Consider the following 17,796-nt stretch of genomic DNA (forward strand, 5'->3'; position numbering starts at 1 on the left):
ATGATCAATGTAGGCTTATGAATGTTTTTTTTATATTTTATTGGTTTGCAAAACCTCCAGAGAAAAACGCAATTTTAATTGTTCCACCCTAAATCATGCACAGCATAATACTGGTGGGCAACCAGAGGCTGAGCCACTCAGTCAGCAGGAAAGGACAGACTGGAGGAACCAAAGGAATACAGTGAATACAGTGAACACAGTGAACACAGTGAACACTGTGAACACTGTGAACACTGTGGGACAAACCAGCTGAGATGTAACTTCAAACTCTGGAAAGCAAAAAAGACAAACAAGTCCAGCCAGAGTTCTCTGCTCTAGCATTTACATGTCTTACCTCATTACACTTGTCCAAATAAAAAGATAAAGATCATTTTAGGACCATAGCAACAGAAAGGGAAGAACTTTTAATTGACAGAGATAAAGAATCACAGAAATCCAGCTCAACAGGTCTCTGAAATTAGTTAAAAATAAATAAATAAAAATCACCCCACAGAAAACTGAAAATGCAGCGTTGTGAAAACAAGGGTTGCTCCTATCGAGCACACAGATTGTGCTTGCCTCATCAAAGGCCGAGTGGACAGGCTCTTTGCTGCATTTCTTCTCCCTCTTTCTTTCTCTCCCTCACCACCACATAATGCACTGCAACCTGGAACTCCCTGCATAACAGTGAGCCGGGCAGAAGTCGGGACTAACGCGTAGCATTTACAAAGACACATCACTACATTCACAGCAGCCCAGGAAAAATGCTTGGCTTTATCATATTAAAATGTACAAAGGAAGACGAGTGGAGCTTGAGGAGTTAATGACCAGAGATGAGGAGAGATGGTGCTAATACTGAAATTACAAGGTGAGTGATCCTGGCATGATACCAGCAACGGATGACTCATTTTATGCAAAGGACGGTTGGTTCATGTTGTAAATAGCTGAACCCAGGTTAAAAACTGCAAGCTGTTTTGTTTAGCAAATGTCTTGATCTTGAGCAGAGAAAATGAGAAAAGTCATTTCCTGCCTGTCAAAAATGAAACTCAAATAAAATCTCTCTCTATATAAATATGTAGGAAGGATATATATATATATATATATATATATATATATATATATATATATATATATATATATATATATATATATATATATATATATATATATATATATATATATATATATATATATATATATAAAATACATCTATGCCTTCATCAAGCTAATAATGTGTTAGTTTCTGAAATTACTGCTCTAAATATTTTTGTTGCACTGCAGTATTTTTAGTGGCTGAGCCGTTTCCCGGAAGCAGACTTTAAAGTGCCGCCACATACAAGCGACTTGACCTGTGATAATTGGCCGAGTCTAACTTTGGTCTTATTGCATATTTATAATTATGTCTTAGTTATGAGATGGGGGGGGAGGGTCATCATCTCCTCCAATACGACAGGAGATGATGGCAAAAAGTTATACAGTATTGTGTTAGGGTTAGTACAGTAGTATTGTACACTATTAGTATTGGTACACTTCATCCAAGACTCTCAGTTTCATAATGAAGCAGGAGAGAATGAAAACTAAACACATCACAATTCAAACATTTTTCTAAAATATATTGCCCAGCATAAGTATTGACGTGAGGAAAATAATGAAAGCCATCAATCGTCTTTCCTCTCCATTCTAATTATGCACTAGTTTGTGCAGGTACTGTATAATCTCAATGCAATACTTCACAGTTTGTGGGAAATTTACATCCCAAACCAAAAATAAGTGATTTATACTCATAAGTGTGAAGAAAAAGGATACAAAAAAAACTACAAATGGATATGCAAAAGGATAGCCCATTTTTGGAGGACAATTTTGTTTACAGAAACTTCATAATTCATTTTTTTTGTTTGTTTTCTTTTCTCCTGTTGTTTTGTGTATTTATTTTGGATATTTAAAACGTCTTCCAGTTTCAGTGTTTAAATGTACATTAGAATTTAAGGTTAATTGATCTTCGAGAAAATATTCTTGCATTATTTTTCCAATACTATCATATTACTTGAAGATTACATCAAAACAACAATAACATTGTTCATCGCCATAACTTCTGGGACAATTTATTTTTTTTGGATGTTAGAAAACATCCCAAAAAAATTTTGGATGTTTTCTAACATCCAAAATTTGCTATGGTGATTGGCCTCTGCAAAGGTCTGAAAATCAGTCAATTGACTGTTGCTCTAATGTGAGTGCCAAAACAAAATTTAAATATGAAAAATACATTGCTAACTAAATGATTTTTTTTGGGGAGTTAATTATCTGTAATCCATAATCGTCACACCTATAAGAAATAATTTAGCAATATGAACATCAATGTGTGTGGGCAGAGATCAATGATTCCTTGAAGCTGCAGTTGGTGATAAAGTCCCAGATACAACTCCATGATAATACAAAATAAACTGGTCAAACTTTTATTTATTCTTGCCGTTATCTACCTTGTAAATGTCCATACAGACAGGAGGAAACAGTGTCAACACTACATGGCGTCTTATTTTTATGTACAAGTCAAACAGCCTTTTGTGGAGATAAAACACACTGAGCCTTTAACCAGGAAGCAGCTGGGCAAAAATAAAAAAATAAAAATAAAAGCTAGTTTCACTGTATTTCAAACTTTATGTGAGGCTTTAAAATGGGTTTGCAAGAGGAAGAGAGGGTGTCTCTTTCAACATTTCCCTTGGCTTAGTGCAAATAAGATGAGTCACAATGACAGGCCATAAAATGTGTTGCTCATTTTAAAGTAAATACTAAACTTAACTGTTTTAAATGTGAATCCAGCAGCAACTACAAGAGGACATGGATGGATGTACAGTTAAGAATGTTTGAATAAGCAACAAATCTTCTTTTTAAGGAGAAAAGGAACCTTAGTGGTCCAGAGTACTATTTTCAGATTAAAGTAAGTTCAGCATTTCATTTTGAAATCAGAAAGAGTGGAGAGACACAGAATCCCCACTAGTAGATAACATTTATAAAAAATATATTTTCCACATATTTGTTTAAATTGTCACTATGTCCTGATTGTAGAAGATGAGGCACATAATCTGCAAAAAGGTCAAGATTGCCAGTGTGCTGCAGTTGTGCTTATGGCAGAGAATCAACCAAACATGATTACAGGAAAACTGTTAAATCCTCAAGTTTTGAGGGGGAGGAATCATGCAGAGAGGGTTTACTTCCCACTGCAGCTTTAAGTCCAGTGGAAACTTTCCAGTCAGTGATGGTTTGGGGCGCCATGTTGGTTCTGGTCCACTGTGTTTTCTAACATCCACAGTCAAAGCAGCCGTCTACCAGGAATTCCTAGAGCACTTCATACTTCCCTCTGCTTACAAGATGCTGATTTTGTTTCCCAGCAGGACTTGGTGCCAGCCCACACTGCCAAAGGCACCAGAAGCTGGTTCAGTGACCTTGGTGTTCCTGATTCTTGATTGGCCAGCAGACATCCCTGACCTTTAGCACCATAGAGATGCTATGAGATGTTGTTTAGGAGACAATAAGAAACATTTGACCGAACAATGCAGATGACCTGAAGGTTCTGCTGAGGTCAACCTGTCCTTTGACCTCAGTAGAACCACAGGTTGGTCTACTGCATGGAGGGCTGCATTGTTGCAGGGATTCCTGCACAGAGCCCAGAGCAAGTGTACAGGACATATAAATGAACATACTGTCACAACCCTAACCTTTCTGTTTCAAATGATCTTTTTTTATTTACTTTATGTAATATTTACATTTTCTAGGAGACTAAATCTTGTACAGTGGGTACAAAACGTATTCAGACCCCTTAACCATTTTTCACTCCATTTCACTGCAACCATTTGCTAAAATAAAAATAATCAATATTATGTCTTAAGAATGTTCACTCAGCATCCCACCTCGACAGAAAAAACAGAAGGGTCGACAGTTTTGCAAAATAAAACCCCAAATGAAGCCTCTGCTTACCAATTTGACAACTAAAATTGTAATGCAAGTAAACATTTCTACGCAAAACCGGTTTGAAACCATTTCTTCTAATTCTTCTGGAAACTTGATAATATTTTTCTAACTTTTGTTTCTTTAGAGGCCTCACCATGCTGACGTCCTCCCTGTTCCTAGTGCTGCTCTGTGGGCTTTTGGGAGGCTGGGTCTTGTCCGTCTGTCCGTCTATGTGCTCTTGTAGTGGGGGTCACCGTGACGTGGACTGTTCTTTAAAAAGCCTAACCAAGCTGCCACATGGCCTGCAGCACAACATCCGTTTTCTCAACCTCTCGTTTAACAGGTAAGTAGCTGTAGTGATCTGACACGTCTTATGTTAGATACTTACTCAACATCCTGAGCAAGAGGTCAAGAAACAAACACAGAACGATTCAAATTGTGTTGTTTTCAAAGAGTACCAAGATTAAGGCTAACATGAGTTGTCAGATGGAAACAGAGTGATAAAAAACAGGTATTGTCATTCCACAGTGTACAGATAACAAACTCAGAGATGATAAATTGATCTGTTTCAGTTATTGCTGGACACCTGTACTGCTTACAAGTTAATTTCGACACACATGCTTTCAAAAGATAGTTGATTGTTTCATTTTATATACAACCAGGAAACTGGTTGATAAAACTAGTCTTTCCCGACAGCTTGAAGGATCTTGGCGGTCAGCTCAGCCGCTATGACCACCTGCGAACCCTGGATCTCTCCTACAACCACCTGGAAGGCCTGCCGGCCGTCTTGCCGCGGTCTCTATGGGACATCAGAGCAGCGTGGAACCGTCTACGTTCGCTCGACAAGAAAGATACAGCTTACCACTGGAACCTTAAACTGCTGGATCTGTCGCACAACGAACTGGAGAGAATAGTTTTCATCAACAACACTCTCCTTAGTGTTACATCTCTCAACCTCAGTCACAACAGATTTTGGACTGTGCCCACAAACATGCCTCACAACCTGGAAATTATTGACTTGTCATTTAACTATTTGGTTCAGATTCTGCCAGGCTCTCTGGATCGGCTTCCAAAGCTGGTTAAATTGTATTTGCATGCTAACCACTTCTCAGTACTGCCTGAAGGTATATTTGATCAACTGAGATCACTGAAAACAATCACGCTTGGAGATAATCCCTGGGCTTGTGAGGAAGAAGACAACATAACTAGAATCCTTAGATGGGCAGAGCAAACTCCTGCCACTGTGTTGGGGTGTCCCTGTCATACAACACCAGTCTGTGGGCAAAGGCATTTGGCAACAAAGGAAAGACACCTGGACTCTGCTCCACTCACAGAGTCAACCATGAACAATAGAGGAGAAGAGCATGACGACATGTCCACTGCAAGGATTGTCGTGGTGACTTCTGCTTCTGAGACAAATCCTTCACCGCATAAGTCTGGGTTGGGGATGTGGACCTCCTCTACAGGTTTTCACAGCGTCTCCAAGCTCACAAGCACAACAGAATACCTGCTGTCTTCCACTGTGAAGCCCAAGATGGCCAACTCCCGGAGCAAAAGTCAAAAAGTATTTGCTCAGATTGAAATGGTGCTTCTAAATATTTTTTTTCTAACAATAGCATTCAGCCTGTACTGAAGTAAAGGCGCTTGACGCACTAAATTAGACACCACATTACCCTTATGCTTACATGTGGAGCGCCATATGATGTTTATAAATGTTAGTAATTATGTTTGCAATTCAATAGATAGAACACAAATGCATGATCCTGTCATTCCTTGTGTGGGAAATAAAATAAGTATATTGAGATCATTCATTATTCACCCAATAAGATTTCCAACAAGATTAATACAAAACTGAAGCAGAACCACAAGAATTATAGTAGAGCGATATTACAATGTAACAAGCTCTTCTACGATTCCTTAGACGAGTTTGGTTGCAGTCATCGATATAGTGTAATATGTGATGCATGACTAAAACTAGGGTCTAATGATGAGCCAAAAGACAAAATAAAAACAAAAAAACATTTGTTTTTCTTTCATAGTGCTGTATAAAGTTAGAAACTTTGACAATATTTTCAATAAAAAAGGTTTTAGAAAAATATGGAGTACAGATAAGATAGGAAGGTGTTTATATAAAATACAAAAGTCAGTTGGGAGGAAAAATAGTGATAAAAGTGAAAGATGTTGAGAGAAAGAAAATGTAGAGCATGTATTGATGGATTGTAAAATATATGAGCCTGAAAGGGAGAGACTGAGAAAAATAGTAAAGAGGACAGGAATGGAGAACTACAGGAATATTGGGAACTGAAGGATACTTAGAGGATATTTATAGATTAAGGAAAGCAATATTTATCTATCTTCATGATACAACATAAAAAATAGAATTCAATGAATGTAAAGTAAATGTTGCTGCACACTCAAGTACAGTAGATGGCAGTATGCACCTGAAAGTTGCTGGAAATCTCCCATAATAGAAAAGAAGAAGAAAAACTCCACAAGGAAGTTTCTTAAGATGGCCTATCGAGGATGATGCTTTCCTCAAAACCAAAACTCAAAAGTCACATTAGGTGCAACAGCACATTTTCAGGACTGTCCTGCATTTAAAACTTGTAGGAACCAAAAACCATCCTGGAAAATTCCTGACTGTCGACTCGTGTGAGCGTCCAAGTGGGGGACCTGTCGGGTCGGGCAAGGAACCCATTAGAACTGTTTGCAGTTCTAAGTTAGCCCAGTTTTTTCTGGGTCAGAAACTCTCTGTTTGGTAGTTTAGTTTATTCGTGTTTATGTTGATTGCTTTGGATACTAAGAAAAGTATGCTAGTTAATATGTTTACGTCATTAAGAATTGCATTATAAAATTGTCTGAAGTCCTGTGTTTGCATTATTACCGTTAGTGATCACACACAAATACTACATCACTTTAGTAGCAAGCCTTAAAAGAAAAATGAGTTCCCTGTATAAAGACCAACAGTGAATGATCTTACCTGCGAGCCACATAGTAGAACACGGGGTTGCCAGTCTTAGAGGTGCCTGCTTGGTAGAATATGTTAAGTGTCTTTAAGGCTTTAAACTCCTCCTTTTCATGAACCTGGTGCCTGTGAAATAGAAAGTATAGGGGTTAGGATTAGTCACTTTCTTTGCAAACTGTAGTTACGTTCCCCAGCCTAAGAATTGCTTACTTTTATTTTGAATTGATTTGGATTTGAATTGAATTTTTTTTTTTATACACTAGAGACCCCATACTGCATGTGTCTTTGCTGCACACTGCTGCGCACTTCACTGGCAGAGCAGAAACATTTCTGAAGAACTGGTTTAGAGTTGATGTAGTGAACAGGGCATGGGGGTGTTTGGTGCATCAGGAGCTGGACGATCCCATGAATGCTGTTCTCTACAATAAGTCCTGAGGGAGACTGTCCTGTCAGCCTCCAGTCATGTCAGAAACGCGCCACTCTAATCTGGCCGATGTTTCGCAAAGAGTAATCTAATGTGTTACCGTTTTCAATCCAGTAATCAGGTGAAAGTTACTTAAGACATTGTACATTAGCTAGATTTTACAGCTAGATTGCTTCAGGCACATGTACTCCTCCACCAGTTTGTTCTGTCCCTAGATACATTATTTGTAGGAGTACAGATAATGTATTTAAAGTTTCATCTAATATTAAGACAGGTTAGCATAGTTGACTTTTTCTTTGCTGTTTACTTTCATTAGACCTGGCTAAACATCCTGATAGGAGAAATCAGGCCACAGGCATGTTTTAGACAAATAAAGTAATTCCTTAAAAATAGGACATGTACTCAAAGAATATAAATCACGAGAACAAAAATATTAAAGCATTTCTTGTCTCCCTTAAAATTTTATCAAAAATGTGTGTTAAAGTTTTAATCAGAACTTAACAATTGTTAAAGTTGATGCAGGCCCAAAACTATAGGACACATCACATGCTAAACCAAGGTTATTCAGTAAAACTTGGACCCTATTCATTTTTCCATCACAGAGTGACAATATTGTATGAAGCTATTTATTTATGTCTTCCTTGTAGGGATTATTTTTCTCTTCATGAAAGTTTCAGTGTCTGTGAAGCACAACACGTCATGAACAAATAAAAATAAATAAAGATACAGTAAACACTGTAAGTTAATTACTGTACCTGGTCATGAACTCCTCAAATTTGGAGCTGGTCAGGTTGAGACTAGACCAGTGAGTGTCGGCCACAGGCTTGTGTTCTGGAGGTCCAAGGTAGGCAAGGAGGGTGGCCATCTTGTCAAAAGGTCGCCTGCCAACTGCCTTGTGGTCTCTGGAATCATTTCAAAAATGATGTCTCAGGTAGGCATCTTATTAGAACATATTTCTCATTTGAGATTACAAACAATAATGGGCTGACCCCGACCTGTTACTGGAGAGGTACTGCCCAATCCTCTCCTGGTTGTTCCACAGCAAGCGGTGGAGGGCCAACACATTACCATCACTGATGAATGACAAACTGTGGTTGACTGAGTCACTGGGTGGAGAGTCGGAGGCAATGTCCAAGAAAAACCTGCAGCAGGCATTACAGCTAATCAGGCACTTTCATTCTTTAACTCAGGTTTGGTGTGTTGATGCTCACTTCAGGATCAAGTCAAAATATGTAAATTGACTAAAAAGTTCATAAAATCCAGATGTATTTACATTGACATTGTGTTGTTGTAGCTTAAGACTTTTTGTGGGTTTTTGATTCTTGTCATGGTTTAAATCCTTTCACACACCAGAAAGTGTGACTGTAACAATTAGTAAACATACCAACACTGAAAAAAATCTGATTAAAATATCACATCACATAAAATGCTTTTCTCTGTAGTTCAATGCACAACAAATATGTGGGGGAGAACAAGGTAGAGAGTTGAGTAGACTGAAGAGTGGGAAAACAAAGATGAGCAGTGATGAAAAATACTGAGGAAATCTTTTATATTCCCACATCACAATTGAGGTTCTACAGGTTTCTGTGTGTCCTGCAACCCTAACCCTAGAAACATTACTTTTTGTGTTTTTAATTTAACCCCTAAAATTGCCATATAGGCAGAGGTTTCCTCATGGACCCATTAACTTGCATGTAAGCATTTTGTGGGTGACAGTTGAGGGTTTAAACAAAGTCTAATGGATAATGGGTTCTGTTAAGTGTAATAGTAATTCTGTATAAAAAGAAAAAAATTTAAAAAAAGATCTTCCATAAACATCTTTCTGGTTTGCTCAGGCTCTGTTTAAAAGGTAAAATCTCTTACCTTCTTGCTGAATCAAAGTTGCTTTTAACAAAGTCATTAAAAGGCCTCATATGTTCTTCTTTCGTAAACAGGACATGGTTCGCAATACTCTGCAGAATCTAAAAGAAAAACACAAATGACTTACATTATTCTATCTACTTGTACTGATTACACATAAATGCATCACCACACGGGTTGCTTTTATCCAATTCCAATCCACATTCAAAAGACTAGATTCAAGACATTCAATCATAGAGCCAACTCCCTTAAATCTAGCCTTACATTGGGAAAACTTTCAAATCCATGTTGCCTGGGCTTCAGCAAGACGAGAGGCTGAACGTCAGCCTGTCGTTTGATTTGGGCACATACGTTTTACCTTGGAAGAACTCCCATTCACTGTTTTGTTTATTATTCTGACATTAATAGAAAAATCAACCTGAAATCGGTTTTTATTCTGATACAGTCGGGGTAAATTCAAAGTCAGATGTGAGACGCGCATCATAATTGTGCATAATAAATCAGAAGCAGTAACTCTGGATGACCACCATGGCCAAAAGCTATAATTATAAAATACTTAAAGCAGTTGCAGCCTGTGCACCACAAAAGGCTATTGCTATTACCCTTTTTCCTCTTATTATGATCTTGTGACAACACTGAGTTCTGAAAAGCTTTAAAAATTAATCCATAGATGATGTCATCTGTTATTAGTGCTGTAAAGTGGGTGGTGTTGTATGACGTGTTTGTTGTCCTTTTGCGTCTGTGGGTCATTGTTCTGGAACTGCCAGCTAGCCTCTCCCCTCTGTTGCATCTTTCTTCTCTGCTGGAGTGATGAGGACCAGGTGGATTCAATCTCCTACCAATCAGAGTGTAGGTACTTAAGGTGTGACTGACCTGTCACTCCTGTTTGAAGGGCCACAGCATGAAAGCAAACAATCCTGGTAGCACGTAAATTGAAACAGTGCAAAAGTTTCTAAAAACTGTGACGGAAAGCCGGTAAGCTCACAACACTGTTGCTCATTCACATTGTTTTGAGGTTTTTCACCTATGTGGTTGGAAGACAAAAATTTCTGAAGTAAAGTAAATTAAACCTAACAGAACTTGACAGTCATTTTGAGGTCAGAAACCGTTCACACATAAGTCACAATATTTAGCAGTACCAGTATTCATGTAAAAATTGAGCAGAATTATACCATGTGAACATGACATAAGAGCCACTTGCGAATGCAGTGGTAAGATTCTCACTGTATTGTTTCATTTCTTTTATGTCAGGCTCTCCAAAGAGACTTTTGCTTTCGTGGCTTACCTTGGACATGAGCTTCAGACCTCGTTCCACTCTGGGCAGCGGCTTTTTATCCAAGATCCCAGCCTCATAGGGGGACACAATGGCCGGGTTGATGAAACGTAGGAACATGGCACTACCCACTGCACCTATGCTGTTCTGTGGGAACCGCTGACTCACAACCTGAATGGATAGGAACGTGTGGAGTGGAAAGGTGAGAGGTTGGGAGGAAGACACAAAGCAGAAAGAAAACAAAGAATGTAGAATAAAGAAGAAAAACAGAAGATTTTGAGATAAAGAAAGAAGTGTTAAGGCAAATTTTCAACACACTTTTAAAATGAATAATTCTGAAGAACAACAAAATGCAAATGTAATATGTGACATTACAGAGCAAAGTGAGGTTTGACCTGGCTAGTAAAAGTTTAGAAAGAGAAATGGTTGGAAGACAATCGCACTTCATTCAGGGCTGTTTTTTCTGCGACAGTCTGGATATACTTTTCACAGAGGAGCAGTTTATGCTGCTTTGAACGCACAACTACTGGACCTTGGATGGTTTGCATCATTTGGTAAGTTGTGAAAGTGCATCTGAACTCTGATGCAGACCAAACAACTGGACTTTGGTCTGCCTGACAATGTGGGTATAGTAAATTCAGCAGTGGTTTGCTTTCAGTGATATAGCAAACCAAAGGGAGGAAGTGAAACATTTAGTATATATATATGATCCTCACTCGCAGTTTGCACGTACTTTACTTTCTGTACTGCTGTGTTTGGCTCATACAGGACAACATGTCATTGACTCTCTACAGATTATGTAATGTTTACAAGCCTGGGAGGATCGTAGAACCACATACTCCTAAATTAATTGTTCCCAGTGATGATATGCAATTTCACTTGCTTTATTAACATTATAGGTACTTATCAACTTTTTCCTCTGCGGTGACAAAAACTAGACATCATGCAGAGATCCAAAGAAATTCTGGAGCAAATAAGGAAAGTAATTGAGATCTAGAGTCTGGAAAGGGTTACTACTGTATTTCTAAAGATTTGGGACTCCAGAGAGATGTTATCCACACACGGGGAAAACACGGCAGCTTCCCACTAGGTCGGCCGACCAAAATTACCCAACCTCTCTGATAAGTACAACTTATCAGAGGTCACAAAAAGCTTCTCAACATCCAAACAACTACAGGCCTCACTTGGCTCAGTTAAAGTCAGAAGTCATGCTTCTGTCATAAGAAAGAGACTGGACAAAAGCAGAATGCATGGCAGAGTTCCCTAATAAAAACCACTGCTGGCCAAAAAGAAGATTAAGGATCATTTAAATTTTTCAAAAACACATTTTGATGATCCTCAAAACCTCTAGAAAAACGTTCTGTGGAGTGATGAGACAAAAAGAGGAACCCTTTTGAAGGTCTGTGTCTGTTGCATCTGCCATAAAAGCAACTCTTTGTTGCATAAAATGAACAACATAGACACTTTAAAATATGGGGGTGATGTGATGCTGCTTCAGGACCAGAAAGATGTAGTGTAATAAATGAAACTATGAATCCTGCTGTCTTCCACAAATTCTGAGGAACAGGATTCCTGCAGCTAAAGAAAGTTCAATTCAAGACTTTCCTCTTTTTTTAATGCCATTCAAAATAAAATTTTAGACTCCCTTCACAATAAATCGATAATGTTTATTTGTATAGCAAATAAACACAAATATAAAAAGTCAGTAACGCACAACATTTTGTTGAGTGCCATTATCAAAGACACAAATACACATCAAATATGCTGGTCAGCGTTTCAATGATTATGAGCTGATCAATATCTAAATTGGTTTGATGTTCTGAGACTCTGCAGCACGACACACATGCAAAAAATAGGAAATCAGGAAGATGGGTCAGACAAACATATAAAATAAAATGACGTCTGAAAGATATTTGCTTTCAGAGGGACAATGCAGTTGGACAAGGCTTCATATTTAGAGGGTTACAGTGAACTATTAACTCTTAGCGGGGATACAAAACTATGTTGTACCATGTAGTAGTAAAGTAGTAGTCAGATAGAAAAAAAGTGCCTGGCTCCCTCGGTTGAACACACAAACACACAGTTTGTGTGGCTCTTTGTGGGGACTTTCCATTGACTTCCATTCATTCCTGAAGCCTAAACTTTACCCTTATCCTTATCCTAACCCTATTCATTACATACCAAACCCAAACCAGAAAACCCCTCGACTAGGATCTGTATCCATGACATTCTTATTGCAACAGTTCAAACAAATGGACGCCAATGCAGCCTTGAAAAGAAATATGGTTTGTAAATGTGAACTTTTTTGAAATTTAGAATTGATGACAAAAAAAAAATAAAAATCGCCGATATTTTTTTCTATGTGGTTAAATCAGTTTCTTCAAGCAGTACCATGTATGTTAGCAGTTTTTTTATGTATTTTCATGAAGCATTCAACGCAGAAGACATATCCGTCATTAGTTACAATCCAAGTTTTAACATTTATTTATGACACCAGCGTGAAGTGGTCATACTCGTAAAAGCAAGACGGTAGTGCAAACCAAAACCACTTTTCTGCTGGATTTTCCCCCTGAGCTGCTCTGCGGTGCAAATCAAAGGCTAAACCACACTTCATACCAGGTGGTGGCAGTGTACACTAATAGGTTATTTGCTGATCCTCCAAAAAATAAAAAGGAGAAGTTAGATGGGTGGAGGGGGTAAAAATGTCTGTAGATTTAAGCACTGTAGACTCTTTCAATATCTGGCTTTTTGACTAATGGTGTCAAGAAACATCTTTATCATAATCTATTTTTCCACTATTCTTAAAATTATAATAATGACATGTATTTGCATTTCATTTTCTGCCTAAAAGCTGAATAGATAATCCACACCATGTCATCGTTGAGATTAATATTTTTTTCCTCTGCGGTGACAAAGTTTTGAAATTTCACCAATCGCAACAATCAGAAGTTGGCCAGATTGTCTCAACGTTGCCTGATCCCACAAACCCTCTCCTCAGCGGAAGAATAATTCCGCAGCAGTAGTTTAGCAGCGCCAGACGCACTTTTAAGTCTCTAGTCCATAACTCTTCACTGCGCCACAGTCAGCTCTCTAGATCAGAGATGAAACGAAGAAGTTTTTCTTATATTGAGTGATTTAGTGACCCCTGCAAAGTTCTCTGTACATAAAGTTGACGCTGTCTGCATGTTTGAACTAAGTGGTCAGGTGTGTGTGATCTATCAAATAACAAATGGTTGTCCGATTTTTCTGTCACGGTTTAGAAAAAACCATCAACAAGATGGAAACGTTTTGGAAACCCTCGTTTTGGAGGCATTTCAAGGAAAACACAGAAGATACTAAACAAGCAGACCACGCTCTGTGCTCAGCTAATCTGTCAAGAGGACGGGGTGGAAGCAGGGTACCCAATATAATATTTGAATTAAGTGTTTACTGCTTTCATTTTTAGACCACCAATAAAGAAAGCAACACAAATTCTTCTCATTTTAGCTTTTAGTAGAGCTGCGTTTATTCTCAGCCTAATGAACATCTGCACCTCAGTTTCTTTCCCTCCTCAACAGGCTAAGCTGTCTATTCTATTTAGACTAGACAGATGAACACAATTTTATCATGCACTCTCTTTTGGTTTTCTCTGTTTATTGTAGACCTAATAATTATACCACAGAAGCCCGACCTTAACAAAAAGCAAATAATTTTGGCCTGAACTGGCCAAAAATCGGAGAACAGGACACGACTGATTTTTGTTTTTGTTTTTTGGTCATGTCTATCAAAATGACAGACAACAAAAAAGTCTAGTGCAACCTCTGGGTGAGATGCCCTCTCCTTACTGGAGACATAGAACTCTGAAAAAGTTCAAAATCTTACACATCAAATTCTTTTTCTTTTATTTTTTTTACTGCAACGTGTAACATCAACATCTAATGGATTTGCACTTTGTGTGGCCTGGTTGATTTGCTTCAAATGACCTAACTGACTTTTTCTTTTCTGCAACATTTTTAAAATTCACATGATAATTGGATGGAAAAATAGCTCTGATCTTCTAGGCTCTGAGAAACTAATTTTGTATTTTCAAGTATCTTTAACAATGACTAACACTAATTATTGGAAAATGAACAGACAACATATTTGTAAAAATCTATTTTTTTGTAGAAGAATGTAACAATTGGTGCTTTCCAGGTGAATTTAAACTTATGAAGCAGCACATATATTCAGACCCATCCTGCTTCAGTCGGACATTTTTTAAGTCCCGTGTTCTCATGCTGCTACCTCAAAAAAAAAAAAAAGATTCACTCACCGCATCAGCATAAATGATTTGATCAAACTTGCAGTAAACACTGAAGGATCCAAGTTTTGCAAATAAATGCTCCGACCATTTGTCAATTTTGTAAACAGCTTCATTACTCATTATTGTAGCAACACCTCAAGTCACTAACTATGTAAAGACTTCCACTACTTTCATTCCGCTTCTGGTTGAAGACTGCAACTCTCTACAACCCTGACCAACTGGTCAGACTGACAGACTGAGTCTCTATCAATGCTTGGGACTGATTTCCACTGTTGCCGTATTCAACAAAACTATTTGTAAAAAAAGAAAAATAAATAATAACTTGCAAATGCTCAGTATTCATCTTATATATGTACTGCATATCCATGCAGAGTTCCTAAAATGAGGAAGTGCACGGCCAGGCACTCCAACGCCGGGAGTCAGGCTGGTGGAGTCAGTGGCAAAACACTGGTTTTTGGATGAAACCAAGGTCGTATGTACTTACTGCAATGATGAATTATCCTTTCACTGAAGCACAACCAGTTCATAGTTGACATTTCTAATTACATTTGAAACAGTGACTTCTCTTAAACCGTCCAGAATAGAAAACCTGGAAAACTGACATGTTTGGTTTGAGACAATGAAAAATGTTCTTTAACATTTTCAGAACAATATGCATTTTTACATTTCAAGCTTACAGAGTTAACTGTGATTAGTCACAGCACTAGAGTGTGATTAATCCGATTTAATTCTTTAATCGATTGACAGCACTAATATCTGTCAGCAGGGCTTTTCCAACATGGCAGGAACGTCTATGAATATGGAGATATATCTATGCATCTACACACATGCATAGGAGGATGGATTTCCTTTAAACGCCGTTTTATAAAGTGGAATTATTGCGCAGGCTTTTTTGTTGTTACTAGTCCAGTTGTGGCTGAAAAGTTCACAAAGGTCACTGAAGTAAATTGAAACTGGTAAAAGTAATAAAAATTTACTTAAGATTCACCTGTGAAAATCAGATGATTTTGAAATGTGTTTCAACAGTCATTTAAAAAAAGTTTGAATGAAAAACAAAATAGACTGACCTACTGATCTTTAAGGATGTGTATGGATTAATAGAGAATCATTATCCAATCGCAGTTCTTGTTTACTTATTTTAAAGAATAAACTGGAACAAGACTGATAATACCATTCAGTGCAGATAATAAAACTATTAATTGGTTCTTCGCACTGTGACAAGAACTGGTCCTAAGCACTCAGAACGATAACTACATGAGGGGAAATGAATGAAGAGCAGAAATACCATTGGGGCTAATTGGCCTGTTTCTCTAGAGTTGAATATTTCTTCTGAAGAATCCACATAAGCACTTTAGCACATGAGAAAATACATTAATATGCACTGCATCCAGGAAGTACTCACAGACCTTCACCTTTTAAACCACCTGCCAGCATGGTGGTGCTTGGACAAATCAATATTTACTACTGTGGTACGTTTTACAAATATGTTTGAGAACAACTGCACTATACCAATATTCAGGAAGCCTATTCACAATAGTCTCTTCCAAACTGAAACCATCTACACCACTGACACATGGGGAAACAAAATTAAATCTGGTGGTCGGATGATTCAGTGGTGTAGGAGGAGGATGGAGGTACCAGTGTTCCAGCTTCAACATTCAGCAGAACTTTGCCAGCGTGGCAGAAACAAGCCACAAACGCTGATGAGGCTTTACACATCAGTGGAAGGCAAATTATGGCACTGAGATTCCAAACAACTTGGATGTTTTACAGCAGCAGAAACTGGGAGACTAGTTGGGATAGAGGGAGGGATGAACGCAGCAATGTACAGAAATGTCCTGTATGAAAACCTGTGGCTTGGCAGGATGACGACACAAAGCACCTGGCCAAGATCTCACAGGAATAGCTTCAGAACCACTCAGGAAAAAACAAAGCAATGAACAAAGTCATTCCATTTTTAAAAATGGACTGATATGTAAACGTGATTGTCCCAGAGTTGCAAAGTCCAGAATTGAATCTGACTGAACATTTCTGAAGAGACGCCCCATCCAAACCGACGGGAGTCCAACTAGAGTGGATGGGGCTAACAGCATAACAATGCAAGTACGGTACACCTTCTCAAAGATCAATAAGCTAATTTTGAAAGAATATAACACTGCAATTGGACGACATTTTATATATCCTAAATACACAAACAAACCATAAATAAATGAAATGGATTATGAAGTCTCTGTAAGAAAATTTGACCTTCAAAATATATTCATCTTTGGTTTGATACACAGGAGGGACGCCGCTTCCTCTCCGTTTTGCACATTGAAGCAACAGTCGCTCGCCCTCCAAAATAAGATGGAGGGTTAGATTAGCTAAAGATAAAAGGTTTGTTCAGTAACTAGCAGAATATACCACATTTTATCGTTAAATAAGAGTTGACAGCTAATTCCAAATCAAACTCAAAACTATGAAAAATATCAAACTAATTTAACTGACAAACAACAGTCCAATTCCACATTACAACAAGAAACACAGACCAGACTCATGTTTTCTAACACTGTTAGTGGTTATTGTTCACAATAACCAGGTTTCAGTCTGATTTTAAAATTAAAATAAAGCCACTCACAAAGTCATTTCTTTTTAAAAAATGGTATATAAATGAAAAATCATCATTGTCTTCATACAACTAAACCTTTGCAGACTGGAGCACTAAACCATATTAAAGAATCACAAACAGCAAGGAAGTTTTTTTTTAATTTCTCAGCTGATAGGAAATGATGTCTTTAAGAAAAGTTCAGTACTTTCTGGCAGGTTAAGGCATGCAGCTTTGCGAGTGAGGGTAAGATGGAGACATAGTTCAGTCATCAGATGAAGCAGCATGAAAGCAATGCAGACAAAATGCATTACAATGTCTCCTGGAGCACCAACAGACACCAGAGAGGTAACAGTGAGTGCAATTTCCCAAGAACTGTTAATAGAAAGTGAACAGAATGTTAAATAAAGATTCTTAGGACAGCACTGCACATAAAGTTAAATATGGAAAAAACAAAATAAAAGAGAACAAATTACAAAAAGAA

At 37.9% G+C, this 17,796-nt stretch overlaps 1 protein-coding gene and 1 long non-coding RNA gene across 3 annotated transcripts in view; one reads left to right on the forward strand and one right to left on the reverse strand.

Moving 5' to 3' along the window:
- Nucleotides 1-17,796, reverse strand: part of nf1a (neurofibromin 1a) — an 80,549-nt gene that overhangs the window by 32,427 nt on the left and 30,326 nt on the right. For both annotated transcript variants that reach the window (XM_044119376.1, XM_044119375.1), the window contains exons 31-35: nt 10,459-10,617; nt 9,177-9,274; nt 8,309-8,455; nt 8,069-8,215; nt 6,905-7,015 (exon numbers count right to left, since the gene is read on the reverse strand). In XM_044119376.1, the coding sequence (XP_043975311.1) occupies nt 6,905-7,015; nt 8,069-8,215; nt 8,309-8,455; nt 9,177-9,274; nt 10,459-10,617 (662 nt within the window). The remainder of the gene's footprint in view (nt 1-6,904; nt 7,016-8,068; nt 8,216-8,308; nt 8,456-9,176; nt 9,275-10,458; nt 10,618-17,796) is intronic.
- LOC122832537 lies at nt 10,057-17,686 on the forward strand. Its single transcript, XR_006370852.1, has 4 exons — nt 10,057-10,148; nt 10,425-10,648; nt 10,919-11,000; nt 13,707-17,686. It is a non-coding gene; the product is annotated as an uncharacterized LOC122832537 (long non-coding RNA).

This window comes from Gambusia affinis, linkage group LG06, assembly GCF_019740435.1.
Source record: "Gambusia affinis linkage group LG06, SWU_Gaff_1.0, whole genome shotgun sequence".
Taxonomy (NCBI): Eukaryota; Metazoa; Chordata; class Actinopteri; order Cyprinodontiformes; family Poeciliidae; genus Gambusia; species Gambusia affinis.